At 40.3% G+C, this 18,112-nt stretch overlaps 1 protein-coding gene across 1 annotated transcript; it reads left to right on the top strand.

Annotated features, from left to right (window-relative positions):
* Positions 1–2,139: 2,139 nt before the first annotated feature.
* CER1 (cerberus 1, DAN family BMP antagonist) lies at positions 2,140–4,955 on the top strand (the record flags this gene model as incomplete). Its single annotated transcript, XM_082657538.1, has 2 exons — positions 2,140–2,802; positions 4,641–4,955. The coding sequence occupies 2 exons, from the start codon at positions 2,140–2,142 to the stop codon at positions 4,953–4,955; spliced, it is 978 nt and encodes a 325-aa protein (XP_082513664.1).
* Positions 4,956–18,112: the final 13,157 nt, after the last annotated feature.

Raw genomic sequence — 18,112 nt, 5'->3', positions numbered from 1 at the left:
GAAGATAGACTCCTGTACCGTAGTACTCGTCACAGAAGGCTTTACTTTGCTAGATTTACCCTTCAAGATATTTGCACATTTTCTCAACAGGAGTGACAGAACAGCAAAAGGAAATGCTCCATGAGTAATTTTTAAATGACATTTATAAACACCAAAATTAGTATCAGGAGAAGAGGGGTTTAGGACTAAGGAAAGGATAAATAGGCATAACTGACATCCCTACAGCTAATTGAATAAAGTTATAAAATGTGTGATACCACTAGACTACTTGAGGGCAGGAAGTAAGTTTTCATCATTTTCTATCATATTCTAGTATCTAATATGATGCTTGGCCCACAAAGTGAGTCTTCTACAAATTTTAATTCAAAAGAAATTATTTGAATTGTACCCTATGTTCAGAGACAAGCAACCTGAGACCTCGAGTAGAATTTCTGGAATAGTCTTCAGTCTGGGGAAAAACTGTGATTGATGGCAATGGAACTTCAGGCACGAAAACGTAAAGTCTAAAAGGAATCAGGAAACCTATCATAGTTAGCTCCCACACCATATTTATAATTAAGTGGTCAGCTAATATAAATTATGTCATTTATATTTAGAGTGGCTAGCTCTGGAAGGCCTATTGCATTGGATGGCTGAGGGAAATTAAGAAATTCAAACAGCAGGCAACTTTTAAAAAGCACTTTAAAAGAAATGGCAAATACTAATGTTCATTTAGTATGAATCAACTGTACCTTAAGTAATACTAGCACAGGTTCTATGGGTACTTGGTACAAGTAAAGTATATCTCTTCTGATAGATTTCTGGAAAAATGATGGTTCATTTAAAAATAATTCATTATTGTAGGTAAAAGGACTTGACGCTTTGTCTCACAGAAATCATGCCTGACTATTAAGAAGAACACTAGTGTCTGAAAAAAATATTCAAATGGATCACTTCTTGGAAAGAAAGATTAATCGGTACTGAAAAAAAGAGAAGGGCATGTTCCAGGCTTACGTGTGTTACTGAAAGCAAACAATATGGTGATTAAATTAAAAGGGGAGAAATACAAGCAAGTACTGAGTCAATTCCCAATGGAAATACTGTTCAGTTAGTGTAGAGGGTAGCTTGAACTCAACTCTGGGGTTCCATTTTTGTGGATGTGTTCCTTTCTCATACCCTCATCTGATTTATAACATTTTTGAATGATAGTCATCTAACAAATTTTCCTTTGATCCCTGAAGAGTCATGTTTGCCTTCATCTTTATTTAAGCTGGTCATCAATTACTGCAGAATAAAGATGATGTGGATTCTGTAAGGTAAAGAATGGACCAGCCAGCTTCATGCCCAGAGCTATCAAACCTGGTTCTTAGAATCCACGTTCTCAAGTCTGGCTCTTTGTTTAGAGAAATTAAAAAAAAAAAAAAAGTCAATAGGGTGGCTTGAGGGAAAGACACTTCCCCATCCTCAGTGAGGGCTAATGAGCTGTCAGTCTATTACTTAGGATCCTGTGAGAAATTTGTGAACAATTGAAAAAGCTTATCTGATGATTGACCAGTTGTGAAATTTAGCACCAAGTATTTGATTCTTAAGGTGAGGGGATTACTTGGGAATTGTGAGTTTCCATGTGTGGAAAAGGAGAATATACTCCCTTTACTGTTACCATGCAAAAATCAACAACCCTAACCACATCTCAGTAACAGGGAGTGTCCTCTGCTCAACGAACTTAACATCCCTCTATTTCTTCCTTTCTTACAACTTTTATATACTTCTTTGGCTGCTTCTCTGTGTGTGTGTGCGTGTGCGTGTGCGTGTGCGTGTGTGTGTGTGTGTGTGTAGAGCCTAACAGCCTGATCTTTGGCTAAATGTATGCGTTAATTTTTATCTGATATACTTCTCTCCTTAAAACATGTCTGTTCTATCCCAGCACAAAGCAGATGCACCACATAGTAAGGACCTTACTCTGGTCCTTCTAACAACAGTGATGGGAAATCCGGGCAAAGAATGTGTTGTTTTCACAAATACTGCTCTTTAAATCTCAGACGATAAAGTGTCAGCTAATTACCCCCTGGGTCCCCGGCTTTCACTGAGGCCTTCTAAAATACACAAAACCAAAATGAAGGCAGGACACCATTAGCACTACATAATTCAAGCAAACAAGGAATGTGTTTACTCTGCCTGGCTACTGACCACCTGCCTTCCCATCCCACAAGGCAGGTATCTATATATAGCATCTCCCTGTTCACAGTCCTGCAGAGAGTGAACCTCTTTTGGGGCCTCACCATCTGTGAATCTGCAAGAAGCTTCGGCCCCGACAGCATGCATCTTCTCTTCCTTCAGCTGTTGCTACTCCTGCCTCTAGGGAAAGCTGCAAGGCACGGGGATGGCCGCCAGAGTCAGAATTCTGTTTCTCTCTTGCTCCTAGAAAGGCATCGCAGAGAGCTCTCCTTGGGCAACCATGAGGAAGCTGAGGAGAAGCCAGATCTGTTTGTGGCAGTGCCACACCTAATAGATGCCAGCACTGCAGGGGAAGGCCAGAGGCAGAGAGAAAAGATGCTGTCCAGGTTTGGGAGATTCTGGAAGAAGCCTGAGAGAGAGCTGCACCCACCCCAGGGCTCAGTCAGTGAGCAATTCTTCCCTGGGGCCCAGGGTCTCACTCAGCCAGAGGATGGGATGCCAATGGAGAAATCTCCTCTTCGGGAAGAAGCCAAGAAATTCTGGCACCATTTCATGTTCAGAATGAGTCCAGCTTCTCAGGGGATCATCCTGCCCATCAAAAGCCATGAAGTGCATCGGGAGACCTGTAGGACGGTGCCCTTCAGCCAGGTATTTGTTCTGGGTGGGGAAGGGGATCCAGGTTTTCAGGAGCGGGTGGACAGCTGGGACAGGTGGAAAGTAGGGGACGAATGTGCCAGGAGCCCGAGTCTCACCTCATTCCCAGGTTTGGTCCTTGGGCCTTCATCAGTGGATTTGGCAAAGTATGATCATACTCCCTACATTTCCTTCCAACCTTGGAAATGCTGCAAGAATGGTATGATGGTACTTCATATTGATGGCATAGAGCTTTGTTTTATGGGGATGTATTTATTTATTTGTACATCGGGGTGGTCTTATCTGGAGAGGTAATTGACTGTACCCCCAGTTAGGAAGTTGGGGATTTAGAGCAATCACTAGAACTTCTCTCTAGCTACATCTCTACACTCTATTAGGACATGGATGAACAGGTGGATTCCATCTGTAGATAAGATGGGATACATTGGACTCCTCCCCAGACATGCATGTATGGTGGTCTTAACCCCTGTATTTCACACCTAACTACTTCGTAGGTCTATAAAATATGTTGAGGTTGTCAGGCAGAAGTTGCCTTGTTAGTTCTAGCATTACTATCACAAAAATGATTTAACGTATTTTCTCATAAGCTTTCAAAAAGTAATCTTGATGTGAAATCACATTTCCTCCTCTTAGAAACACCTGTTTCCCAGTTCATGTTGGTTGGCTGATTTGCAATTATTATGATTGATTCCACACTATTAAGACAAAGGAGCATTCTACTATCTACTGCCTCCAGTCAGTCCTGGCAAAGCCCACACTCCAAATGTTAAATTAAAATTGAGAAATTGCATCAGGTCCTTAAACACAAAGATACTGAACCAAAAGCAATGCAGGATAGAGTAAAATTTTACAGTCCAGTAAAGCTACACAATTAAGCAGGCAGTATTATAAGGTAATTGACTGTGCAAGGCAGTTAAGTATTCTGAAAAGGCAAGGATATGTAGCAACGACAAGTCAATGATCAAATAATAATGACTGCTTTGTTGGCCCATGTATAATTAAAAAATTGCTCCTAAGAATTGGGCAATCAAATTTCCTTTGAACTCTTATTTTGAATTCTATCACTAATTAAATTAAAAATAAGGTGTTTGGCTCATATATTTTGAAGGGCACATAAAGCTAGGTGTATGGGGTTATGGGAGACGCAAAGATGATGTCATGCATGATGATTTAGAGGCACAGGTGCTGCAACTTTGCTCCATGCAACTTAATAGATTTGAATGTACTATAAGCGCTGTAAAATAGGACAGAATTAAACTCTGGATGTTCTGATCTATTCTATGAGCAATTGAACAAACATGTATTGAGAATATATTTTGTACAATGCACTGTGAAGAGTAGAAGGGTAAGGCACATTACTTATAAGAAGCTAACCATTAGAATTTTCAGACAGGTAACACCCAATTAGACAAAATGTCTTAGAGTTTGGCATTTAAGTGTAGAGTAAAATATTTTCATATTACCTTAGTTATTTTCTACAGGCTAATTTATTAATGTATCCAATAAAAAATTTAGTTAAGGTAGCTACAAGCTCTTGAGATGCCATCACTTGATTATTGAAAACTGTATCCAACATTGGAAAGATTTTTAAATCTTTTTATTTATTTTTTGGCCACTGCACTGCACGTGGGATCTTAGTTCCCTGACCAGGGATCAAACCTGTGCCGCCTGTCATGGGAGTGCAAAGTCTTAACCACTGGACTGCCAGGGAAGTCCCTGGAAAGACTTAAATTTTAGTCTAAGTTATCCTCGCTTACAGTCTATAGCTTCGGCATCATGTATGGTAAAGAAATGACTCAAGGTACTTTAATGGAGATGTGTTTGTCTTTTAGACTATCACCCATGAAGACTGTGAGAAAGTGGTTGTACAGAACAACCTTTGCTTTGGAAAATGCGGGTCTGTTCGTTTTCCTGAAGCTGCGCAGCACCCCTACACCTTCTGCTCCCACTGCCTACCTGACAAGTTCACCACGATGCACTTGCAGCTCAACTGCACTGGCCTTGCCCCCGTGGTCAAGCTGGTGATGCTGGTGGAGGAGTGTCAGTGCAAGGTGAAGACAGAGCAACAGCATGGCCACCCCGAACAGGCTGGCTTTCAGGCAGAATTTCACGTCCAGGATCCCTTTATCCCAGGACTTTCAACATAAAAAAAAGCCATCCCACTATTATCAGCAAAGTTGCTGATTATTCAGTCTGAAATGTTAAGTGGGTATGTAGTATTTTAAGAGAAATGTGGTTTACAAAGTAAGAACGATTTAGAGGTCATGGCATTCATCTAGTTATCGGTGCACATTTGGGATCTGGTCATGACTCTGCCGCTAACTGGCTGTAGGATGTTAACAAGTTGCAAAGGCTTTCACCCCCTTAAATTTTTCATCTGTAAAGGAGGGACTTGAACTAGATGATAGCTAAGGTCCTTTCCGCTACTAGTATTACATGATCTATTGTCTACAAGTTTTGGTAAAAGCCTTCCATCTGGAGAAAGAAAAGAAACTAGACCATAAAAATGGGTTTCTTTAATAGCTTATCAAAGCATTAGCAGAAAACTATATGTATATATTTATACATATATGTATATGCATGTATATATACATATCTGTATGGTATTTGTAGAAAGGATTCCTCATACTTATAGCTGCCTTTGCCCTCAGGCCGTGTTTTATTTGACTTCTATCAGATGATTAAGTAGTTCCATAGATGGAAGGAGTAACTTGTTTGGTTGCCTCCTTATTTTTGATACTCCCCATATAAAATTCTTGATGTCAGATCTCCAGCTTTGAAGAAGGAACATTGACGTTACTTGTAGTGGTTTACATAGGGATAAGGAACAATCATCAGTAGCCAAACTAGTACTTAAAATATGGGGAAGGAAAAATATATGACCAGTACCACGTTTAAAGGTTAATCCAGAAATGCTAATGCAAGTGACCAAGGAATTCCAGTAGATATCAAATTAAATAAACTGCAAATGATTTAAAATTTAAAAAACAATTTACAGGTGAAACCCTTATCCACATTGCATTTTGGATTAGGTAGTTTAGTAAGGGTTCTGTGTTTGGATGACTGTGTTTTTGCTACTGTATAAAAACTCTGTATTACAAATTTTACTTGCCAATGTCACAGTTGCAAATTCTGAAAATATTCCAAATATTCTAACGTATTAAATTTTAGTGTATGAAGCATTCTGGGAAATGTTGTGGCATTCAATTGTCTTATATTTTGTCCTTATTTGTTTTGCCTGTCCCATAATTTAAAGACACTATTGGGAAATTACCTAGTAAGAGCATTTCTGAAACGGCTTCATAGGCTAATGACACTGGTCCAAGTGTTTCTTTTAACACTGCAAACAGCTTTCTGTTAAGGTCCTTCAATCACTGTCTTTTAGTCATTACATTTCTCCTGTCTGTATTTATTTGTATGAAAAATGTGCAGAACTGGCTTTCCTTACCCATATTTCTTTTTCTAAAATCATTCTCTAAAAATTCATCTTAAAAATAATTTTATTTGAATCCCTTTACTCTCAGAATATACAAAAAAGTATTTCTCAGAATAATAATTGTTTTTTAAAAGAAATTAATGCCTATTTAAATTCTATTCCTCTTTAATCACACCGTTTAACCGTGTGTTCTGAAGAAAAGAATGCATTTATATTTAGTGTATATTCTACAACACATCAAAGCAACAGGATACGTGCTACACAGATACACATGTGACATTTACATCAGAATATATCATACCCTTCGGTGGTCAAAGACAACCTAATTGGCCAAGGTATGGTCATGAGGATAAAACTGTTAAGCATTAATGATATCCCAGCTGGTCAATATATTTTGGTGCCAAAAGCTCTTGAGCAGCTGTCTAGCTTGCAATTGCCTAACCTTGATTATGTAAACCCTTCTCTGCCAATTGGACTATCCTTCTCCTCCTTACACACTTGCAAATCCCTTTTATCTATCCTTGCAAATAGACTCTCCAGCCCAAGCCCCAAACAATCATCAGTTTTATTCAAACTCTGCTCTGCCCTTCCCTCATGTGTGAATTCAAGATGAGGTAGATGATGGTTGTTATCAGAGGTCACATTCAAAGAGTAGCAGCATGAACCTCACAAAATTGTCCATATTCGATGATTTTTATTAAAAAAAGGCAATTTCTAACTGTTCAACATAATACATGGCAGCATAAGAAACTGAGAGGAAACACACAAATATTGAACAATCTATTAAGTGCCAGATACTATGCTGTGTCTTTTATATATAATATAATTTATGTCATACATAAATACATAAATTATACAATGCTCACAAGAAACAAATGAGGTAATGGGACTTCCCTGGTGGGGCAGTGGATAAGACTCCACGCTCCCAATGCAGGGGGTTGGGTTCAATCCCTGGTCAGGGAACTAGATCCCACATGCATGCTGCAACTAAGACTTCTTATGCCACAACTAAGGAGCTGGCAAGCCACAACTAAGGAGCTCTGGAGCCGCAACTAAGGAGCCTGCATGCTGCAACTAAGGAGCCCATGTACTGCAACTAAGGAGCCGGCGAGCCACAACTAAGGAGCCCGCGAGCCTCAACTAAGACCCAGTTCCAAAAAAAAAAAAAGAATCAAATGAGGTAAGTAAATACCCTATTTTATAGGAGAGGAAAACAAGCCTTAAAATTTTAAGCAACTTGCCTAAGATCATGTGAGGCATATTTTCTATTTGTATTAAAATATTTACCTATTTGTTGTTCGTCAATTTAGATTTAACTCTTCTAGGTCTCTTGCCTATTGGCCTCAAAGCTAATTTTTTTTTTTTACCTCTGGTCTAGCCCTCATATTTGATGAGGCAGTGATGTTATCTCTTGAAAGAGAAATCATCCCTAGGTCAGATTCTCAGCCAAGCATTGCCCTTATCGGCAAGCCCCCTTATCAAGCTTGGTCTCATTTTCCTCCTGTATAAAATAAGGCTGGTAATAATTACGTCAGAATTACTGTAATGATCAAGTATAGGTAACAGCACATCAGAGAGCTTTAGATCCTGTAAAGCTAGGATAAATTCACTCTTCTCTATTCAGACCTTTAAAAAAAATTGTTTTGAGAAATTTAAAAGATAGAGAAAAGTACAAAAAGCAATATAACAGACACTCAAATTCTCACCACCAGAATAGTTAATGTTTGTCATCTCGTGCTTCTTGTCTATTTTCTTAAAGAAATAAACCATTTCTCATGTAAGTAAAGTCTCCTTTAACTACCGTGTTGAGTTCTATCCTCCAAGACTCTGACCGCTCAGTACTTACCCCACCCCCCAAAATTCTTGTTTACACTTCCAATACCTTTTATATTTTTGAAAAGGTACATAAACATCCATAGATAATACATAGTATTATTTTTGTGAATGTGTTCCTTTATTTGGCAGGTATTTATTTGTCCACCAGCTTTGTGCAAGATATAGGTGTATAGTTGTGTCTATAGCGAGGAAGCAAGTCACACAAGGTCCCTGGTCCTCTAGAGTTCACATTCTAGTGGGAGGAGACAAGCAATTTGAAAATCAATCAATTCATCAATCAATCAGCTGAAAAGGTAAAATATCAGATGGTTGTAAGTGATATGCAAAGAATGAAAATAGAGGAGTGTGCTAGAAATTAGTTACCTTAGACTGAATAGTTTCTGAAAGGGTGACAATAAAGCTGAGTTTTTAATTACAAGCATGATATTCTATATAAATTGCTCTATGGTTACTCTTCTCTCCATATAGGATTCTGGTGTGTTTTTACAAAAGTTTTTAGAGCTGTTTTTTCCCATATATTTTATCTCTATTCTAGGAAGTTGGCATTAAGTATTCCCTACAGAGGGTGGTTAACTTAGCTTTGATAATTATCAAAGCTATTGGTGTACATAGTCTCCTTAACCTGTCAATTTAATTCCTAATTAAGAATGTTATGTGTTCTCTGAACTTTTACTGATCATTTATTCTATACATGACACTATTCTGAGGACCCTCAGTTAACCAAAGATAGATAAAACACATTTCCCCCTACCTTGTAGCTTATAATATAGTAGCAGAGAAAATATATGCAAATTATAAAGCAATAATAGTGAGCAAGTCCTGTATAATTATTATACACCTTTGTTATTCTTCCATTTCTAATATGTTTTATATTTTATATATTACATTATTGTAATGTATTATTAGATATATCAGATATATTTCTGTATATATTATAATATCATGTATTTATATATTCTGAGATTGATATATTTGCATGTATACATGAACATACACCTATGCCTACAATGTATAACTTTAATGTTTTGTAAGGAATAGATGTTTATTACCTGTAAAGCTAAATAAATGAATTTTGGGAGATGCTCTTGAAAGGATAGGTAGGGTACATAGCGTGGGGCGCTTTGAAAGGCAGCCACCAGGTCTTAAGCATGTATTTGGTAGGCCGTGGGGAGTTTTTGAAGGTTTTTGAGCAGATTAGATGGTAAGGATTTACAACAGTAGCTTCAGAGGGGCTCATGACCCACTTGAAGTGTGCACAAATATTGTGGATATGGACATACTTCAGGGGAGATCTCCAGAACTTTCCTCTGCTTCTACAAAATTTCCATGAGCCAAAAATTTTAACAGTGGGGCTGGTCAATTGGAATGGAGAGAAAGCATGGAGGCCAGAAGAGCTGGAAGAAAGCTTGGAAATCATGTGCACAAAACTCTTCTGCCTGAATCTCAAGAAAGTCACATTTCCATGTCAGGAACAGCAGACAAGTTTTAAGTGTAAGTCAGTGGGTCCTCTTCACCTTGTTTAATCTACTGTTCACATTCAGGAGTTGGCAATGGTGAAGTGGGTGAGTAATAATACCTTGAGCAAAGGAATGGACTTTCCTGAAATACTAGTTTTCCAAAGCCAGGCCCCACTTATCCACCCACATATCCGGGAGAGAGCTCAGATTTTCATTTTATTGCCTTCCTCTCTCCTATTTTGTTTTGTTCCTCCTCCTTTCATCCAAAAGAAACAATCACCAGTGACCCATCTCTGGGTGGGGACTTGGGTTAATGTTTCTCAAGGAAATGATCACAACTTCCTCTTGTCTACCAGCTAAGGGAAACACACCTATTTATGTTCAATATACAAAGAACAAGAGTTTCCAGTACATGATTCTTTATAAGTCACTATTCCATTACTAAAGGAGACCTGCATCCTGCCCAAACCTCAGGCAAGAAATAGATAAATATTTAAGTGGATACACAGATTTTACATCTTACAGCAGTTCAAGTAAGACACTAAAAGGATGCCTCCATCAGGGACCCTGGGATCCATGGGATTTAGTAATCTTTGACCATTAAAAAAATAATATCCTGGAGCTTTTCAGGACCTGGAGCTTTTCAGGACCATGAGAACACAGTGGAAGGGGCTCCCCCATGTGCAGAGATTGAAAAAAGAGGCTTTATGTCCCTCACTCTCCTGTTCGTCTGCAAAGGAGATCATGAGTCCTGGCATAGCTCTAAGGAAAATGGCAAAGCAGGTGGAATTTTCTTTGGTGTCTACTTTTCCTTCTTTCTGCCTCACCCTTGAGCTCCCTTCCCTCTCTCACCTTGATTTTAGGATATTCAAATTATCTACAATTGCCCAGGGCTCCTAATTCATGTCCATTCATCTATGTAGCTCATCAGTGTATTCATCCAGTTAACATCTATTTAGAATGGATTAAGCGTCAGGCACTGGGCTGACCCACTGGGGTACCAAGATGGCTCTGACAGCTTCCCTTCCTTAAGCAGACAGAATTTACTGACTAGAGAGTTCGGGTTTCATTATACAGGTAACTAGTTCTTAACCTTGGCTGTGTATTAGAATTATCCATGAGCATTTTAAATACAGAAATTCTGTTCTAATAGTTGGAGGTAGGGGCGGGGTACAGCAGGTAATAGTCGATATATTTTTGAAAGCTCCACTGGTGATTTTGCCACCAGGGCAGATAATGAGTAGGTGGGAGCCACTGCAGAATTCTGGTCACAGGAATTCTGAACACTTGCTCAGACTTCTTCTAGAACAAGAACATCATGTTATTCTCCCAGACCTTCTTGATCCTCCTGTTGTTCTCCACCAAAACTCTCTTTTAAGTTCTTTAAATTTCATTTTCATGCAATTTATGAGTAGCATTACTCTCACCCGATTAACTAAATTCCACTTTGTTGCCCACAGGAAATAGAGGTGTTTAATTGAGTTGATTTTTCTCCCCCAAATCATTTCCTCTTTTTCTCATATACCTATTGCATGTATGCTTCCATTAGCATTTAGCACTGTAATTCAATAACTCTCATATTTTAGTGTGTCTAAAACTTACTTTGGGTGCTCACAAGCAATGTGTTTTTCGTTTCACACCCAGGGCATCCGATTCACTGGGTCTGAGATATGTTTGGGAGCCTGCATTTTTTCCACTTTTTCATTATGTAGGTTTTCAAACGTACCAAAAAGTTGGAAAAAAATAGATCCAAGAATACCTCCGTAGCCTCCACCTTAATTCAACAGTTGTTGTTTGCCATATTTGCTTTATCTCTCTGTTTGTATGAATGTGTGTATATGTGTGCTCACTACATATTTTTATATTGTTGAACCATTCAAAAGTAAATCACAGATATCATGACATTTCACCCTTAATACTCCAGTATGCCTCTCCCAAGAATGAGGATGTTTTCCTATGTAATAAAGATAATGATATCATTATCACTCCTAAGGAAATTAGCAATATTTCCAACATGTTACCAAGTTATTTGCATTTTAACTGATGTCTCCTGGATCTAGCTCACTCTCTCAAGTATAGAGGTGGAAATTTCTGACTTTATGGTGGGCTAGTGGAGGAGATCCCAGGGGAGCAACCAGGACTTATGAGACAACCCAAATAAGTCTTGAGTTAGCTCTGAGTAGATTTCACAAATCAGGACAGGCCAATGTCCCAGCTGGCCAGAAGACCCATTCCACTTGACACAAAGCCTAAGAGAAGCCAGACAGGTCATACAACTCCTAGGGTGCACTCCCGCACACTGGCTTGAACTATAAGAAAGGTGAAATGTTGTTTCCTGCCTTGGGAAACTTCAGAGAAAATCCTCCTGCCCTTACGTTTAAAATAGAAAGTTGGGTGGTGAGTGTACAAAAAGGTATCTACAATCATTAACTACAATCCCAGTTTAAGGGATAAGATTGATTCCGTGGAAATGATGTTGAATGATTCTCTGCTGTGATTAAAGAGTTAAAATTGTGGTCCAGCGTCAGGCTTCAGGGGAGCTGTAAAGGACAGGGATGGTGGGAGTGGTAGCGTGATACTTTTGCATGCTTGCTAATATCCTCTCCATAAAACAGCATCAACTGCTGCTGCTGCACACAGTGTAAGTTTAACATGCTCCTTTAATATTTACAGTATGCCCGTAGAAGATTTCAGTGATTTCTGTGGCAAGTAATGAATGACAGCACAACCATGATCAGACATCTTCAGGAAAAAGTCTCTCAGAATGCTGGTATTCACAAATCCAGACCTGAGGACGATTCCTGGGTTCAGGATTTTCTAAACCTAAGGTTGGCACCATTTCATTATTGCCTACATGGTTCTGTAGGGTCATATCTCCAGGTTCTCCCCAAACAGCAAAAATGGACTAGGAAAAGGTGATGGGAACAAGGGGGTCACTTGCTAGAACAGCTTGGGACAGACTTTTTGTTTTTGTAATGCAGTTACAGTGAAAGTTACTCCTTGACTAAGAGAGCAAAGAACAAAGATATCAACAGAAGTGTGTGTGTGTGTGTGTGTGTGTGTGTGTGTGTGTGTGTGTCGTGCATGTCTATCAGTTTGGCAGGTATGGCTATCCAAAGCAGCACAGGTATTTAATAAACCCAAGATGTGGTCAGCACATTCTAATAGTACATCAGTCTTTCACCATCGCTTGCACTGAATTCTTCAATTACGCATTAGCTTGCCCCATGCTCTTCTCCACTGTGACACTCTGAGCCTGCATTACCTATGGAATTTTCCCAGGCATCTCTGTTTGGTGGTGCACCCATGTCAATTACACTCTTTTTTTTAACCACCTAAGGCTACAGCTTCCTGCTGTGGCACTGCAGGGTGTCAAAAGGTGAAATGCCTCGTGGCCTCAATTTTTTTCATCTATATTAGATGTAGATTCCATGAATCCAAACCAGGTCTGTTGAGTTAGTATATGTAGAAAACAACCAAAGTAAATCCTCTAAAGTGTTTTACAGCCATAAGTACTATTATGCAGAACAGCAGAAAGTACTATTTTTATTATCTCTGGCATCTGGGTTTTCTTTGAAGGACTCAGAAATTGTTTTATCCCCCTAGTCAACATATCTCCACATGAGTCACATGGGCTGTCCCTTTTAGTCTCTTCATCCCCTTTCCTAGTGCTGAATATTCCCCTATTTTCTTCCCCTTTCAGAGAGCCCAGCACCTCCTGTTCTTGTGTCTGCACAAAGATGGAAGCCATTGAATTTGAACTCTTAGCCTCCCTCCTCTCCCCTTCAAGATTTCCCACTTGGTCACCCTCTGGCTCTTCTTTGCTCTGACTTTGAGAATTAAGCAGCTGTTTCTTCTCTACCAAAGAAAACCCTCCTATTTGGACTCTTGATTCTACTGGTGCTCCTGCCTTTCACTTTGTTTAAGCTCCCAATTCTAACTTGTCTTCCTCTTCTCTGTTTTTATGGTCTTGTCTTGTCGGTTTTCTCCGTCTCTTTCTGCTGTTTTCTTTATAATAACATCTCTCGATGAAAATCTCACTCAATCTTTCTCTGTCATGCAAAGAGGTCAGCATCATCAAAATTGCCCTATTTTTAATACGTTGTTTGCATCGAATCAGGGCAGAACTTGCCATCATCTTTCTAGACCCATTTTATTTCTGTCTTGGAATTCTGTTAATCCCATTTACTTAGAATAAGCTGTTTTCTGAAAATACCACTCACAAAAATAGTTTTTAAAAGCATTTAAAAACCTTCTATCTCAATCCATATTTCTCTAAAGGATGAAGGATCAGGGGGATCTGCCCAAAGCATCACTTCCTCCCATGTTGGAAGAGTCCACGTGTGAGACTGCTGAGTCTCATTGCTGAGAATGGCAGCTACTTTGCTGTGCCTTTGACACAGAAAGGGAGACCTCTTTCCTGAAGAACCTTGACTTTTGAGTCCTGACAACAGGGAGCTTTCATTATCAAATGGGTTCTTAAAACGTACTCAGCCAAAGACTACCAGGAACTAGCCTGTAGCATGAAAAAAAAGCAGATTTATTGCCTTGGAAAAAGGGAGGGCACATCAGAGGAGTGCCTGCCGCTAGACAAGCAGGAAGAGGTAGGCATCTTTTGTGAACTGGGCTCTCACTGAAGGACTTTGAAGAAGGTCTAAGGGAAGCAGGGATCAGTTTTGCATTGGTTGTTGTTTTGAGGTACGAGTAGAAAAAGAGGCAATTAACTAGGAACTGGGTGTTTTCATGAAGTGAAGGTGTCAAGATGACTGAGCAATTGGGTATCCCTAGTAAGAAATGAAAATAGCACGTGGTCTGGGGCATCACTGGTCAGTAACCACCCAAAGAGAGGGTCGTTATTGTAATTTCTAACTGCTCCTTGATCTTGGCAGAAACAGTGTTTTCTATTAACGTTGCAGCTGCCTTCATCTGTGTCTGTCCTCCCAGCCTGATTAGTGGCAGGGCTTTTTTCTTTTTTTCTCTTTTCAGTCCAAGTTGGTTTTCCCTCTTTCAATTCCAAACAGATTTTCAGCATCCCAGACTCTAAACTCACTGAAATACATTTCCCCACCTAACCAATTGTAAGTATTTGGGTTCATCTTGATTTAACTTAATAGAAAACTCTAGAGCAGACATCAAGCAACCTTAAAAAGTTGAGGCAAAGCCATGTGGTTTCACTCCCAGGTTCCAGTTTAGGATATTTAGAACTTTTCCAAATGCCCCACCACTCTGCCTTTTGATGATGCTACTGCCCTCACAAATAGACTTTCTAGATTAGAGCAGGTCTGTTACCCTACTCCGAAAGCTTAATGGCCCCTCATTGGAAATCTCATTGTCTTTGAAGCTCACCATGATTTGGCTCTGTTCTACCTTTCCATTCTCCTCTCTTTCTATGTGTTTCACATTTGAGCCACATCAGAGTGACCCTTGTACTTCTACACTTCCATGCCTTTGCTTACACTTTCCCTCATCCTGGAGGGATCCTCTGTCCCAATCAAAATCCTATTCTCACTTATCTGAAGCAAGAAGTTTCTCCAGGAAGCCACTCCTGAATCAGCCTGTTGACACTACCAGCTGCTTCTTTAGCATTCCCATAGCACTTTGTTTATGCCTCTGGTTAGCATTGCTTTTCTTCGGTCTCCTAAGAACGCAGTGTTTTTTAGAGTTATCCGTGATATTTGGGGGGAAAAGTGTTATTTTACCGACTCTCTACGTCCTGGGGAACATAGAACTCTCTGCGTTCTTAACCTGAAGTTCATGACTTCATGTCTGGGGACATGGGAAGGTGAAGTATCTTGTGAAACTTTATGTATACATCTGTATGTACACGTTATATAATTGTGTAACTTGTTGGGAAGAGGGTCTACAACTTTCAGCAGATGCTCAAAGAGATGTGTAACCCCAAAGAGGTTAAGAATAACTATTAGAATATTAGACTGTTGTGGAATGGGCACTCTGCCACTCAAACAGATGGGGGAGAGGAATACAAACAACCCAGAAATCATGAATGTGCATCAGATGTGGGTGCTTAGGGCATGGTACCCAGCTGGGCAGGTGGAGAACTCTATCTACCCAAAGCTGCCAAGGGCTATTTGCCAGTACTGATTAAACTCTGGACTGTACTTTCACTGACTTTAGGAAATTGCAATAAAATTCTGTCCTCCCCCGTCAAGGCACAGCAGCACAGTCATTGGCTGAGTTTGTCCACATAAATGCCCTGACCGTGCCTTTGCTGAGAAGCCAAGTTGGCAGTGGCAGCAATGCCACTTGTCCTCATCTACTTTTTCTATTCCCAGATAAATTTTAGTTTGATTAATAATCACATTTCAGTCTGTCACAGGCACCATGAAGACTAAAATTCTGGAGGGAAAAAGTAGTGCATGACATATTTCTTTTCTCCATCCTTAGACTAAATAGAAAAGCTCCTCAAAAGGATTATATGATGCCATATCTTCCTATTCTCTCACTTTAACACAGGTGTCTAAGTATATGGGTTGCAAGACAATACAGTCAATGTTGAGCATGAATGAGACAGCTATGACCTGACCTTCAGTGCAAGAGACAGGCCCTTGATGATACTGCCCATGAGAAAAAGACTCATGATTTTGAGAATGTTTTTCCTGCCACTTCTTCCATGCCTTTCTTAGAAAAGTCTCTGTGGAACTGACTTGGCTAATAACAGGTTAGCATTAGAAAAAGGCATGAAAAATATGTACACTTCCAATAGTCATGTGCATTCACATGCCCATCAACTAAGCCTCATTTTGGCACCTGTTGAGATCATTTGCCACAGCTTATTCTCTCCCACAAGGGTATGCAAAGAGAGAGCAAAAGAATATGCTATTCAGCACCAGGGTTTAGGGGGCAAAACTCCATGTTTCCTCTTCCTCAAAGTGACTAGTTATCATTATTACTTCTTTCTTTTCAAACAAACCCAGTTACAAAAATCCTACAACAGCAAAAGCATTATGAAAATCAATGATAATTCTTCCAAAAGCAAGTGTGACTGCCTTCAAACCTAGCTATTCGTGAGCGAAGGAGCTTACTTCTCAATCTGAAAAGCAATAAAACTTGCATATAGTCAAATCAACCCCTACCAATGAGTTCCTTTGGGATTAACAGATAATATTTTAACTCAGTAATTTTAAAATGAGCATGCATTAGAATCATCTAAAAGGCCTGTTAAAATACAGATTGCTGGGCTTCATCCCCAAAGTTTCTGATCCAGTAGATCTGGGGTGGAGCTGGAGAATGTGGATTTCTCATGAGTTCCGAGGTGATTCTGATGCTACTGGTGTGGAAACCACATGCTGATAACCACTGATGTAGGACTTTAAGGTTGTGAGGTATTGGTAATTAATTCAGAAACCAGGACATAACATGTTTTAAACTACCTAGTAATACAAGGTAACATAAGGGTCCAAAATAAGCTACAGTGTGTGTGATATTGAGAGAGAGGGAATTCGGGGCTGGCAGGATTTGAGCTGACTCCCAATTCTAGATGGAATTAAGATCATCAGAGAGGAAGGTGGAGGGCATTCTAGGATGGGCAGAAGAATCAAGTTAGTTAGAGGTAAGACTGGAGGGGTAGGTAGGGACCAGTTTGTGGAGAATGGCTTTCAATGCCATTCTATAAAGAGTTCAGATTTTATGTAGCAGGTAGTATTTCTTCCATTCCCACATTATTCCTCCCATGGCATGCAGTCACAAAGCTCTAGTTCCAGGTTACTGCAAACATTTTAACCTTCCCAAAGTATTGTTCAGCTGAGGTGAGTGGGAAGAGGGAAGGTATTAGCATGTCTCTGATGTTTGATGAAGATACGAATTGAGATTGGGAGTTGGATTATTTGCAGTGTAGAGTCAATTTATTTTTCCTAGGTTGGAGGGATGGGAAAGCCAGCAACTTTTGGATGGCATCTGAAACACTAAGTAAAGCTTGTTTCAGTATGGATTTTGGTTGCTGACAGGAATACGAAAAAATCATGGATGTCTTGGGCAACTGTGGCTCTTGAAGTGGGCAAGACCATTCACTACAGGCCAGTGCTTTTCAATCTTTAAGGTGCACATGTAGGAATCATTTGTAGATCTTGTTAAAATACAGATACTGATTCAGCAGGCCTGAAACGGTGCATTTCTAACAAGTTCCCAGAGGATGCTGATGCTGGGGACTGCAATTTGAAGCAAGGTACCAGAGGACATCCAGAGCGCGTTAGGGGTAGAGAGGCCCGTGGGGCATCCTTCCCGAAGTACGGAAGGAGGATAAATGCGATCCTTAAAGAAAGGCCCTTCTCCAGTCACTCAGGAGAGCGGGGACAATGGTGTGGAAGGAGGAGGAGAGCGTGGGCAGAGCTGGGAAGGTGGCAGCCGGGGAGGGCGGCGGCGCCGAGGTGCGTCAGGTACGGGTGTTCGGGTGATGGCTGTCCGGCAGGGCACATTGCCGCGGCGCGTCTCCGCGTGCTCGAGGCGCGATTTCTGGTCTTTAGGCCCTCGGCGGCTCCCATCGCGGCTCCCGGGCGCCCAGCTGGGACCGCGGCGGCGGCGGCGGCAGCCGGTCACTCCACCGCGCGGGCGGCGCACA

This window comes from Grampus griseus (assembly GCF_964374135.1).
Source record: "Grampus griseus genome assembly, chromosome: 6".
Lineage (NCBI taxonomy): Eukaryota > Metazoa > Chordata > Mammalia > Artiodactyla > Delphinidae > Grampus > Grampus griseus.
This window is presented reverse-complemented; position numbering and strand designations above follow the sequence as displayed.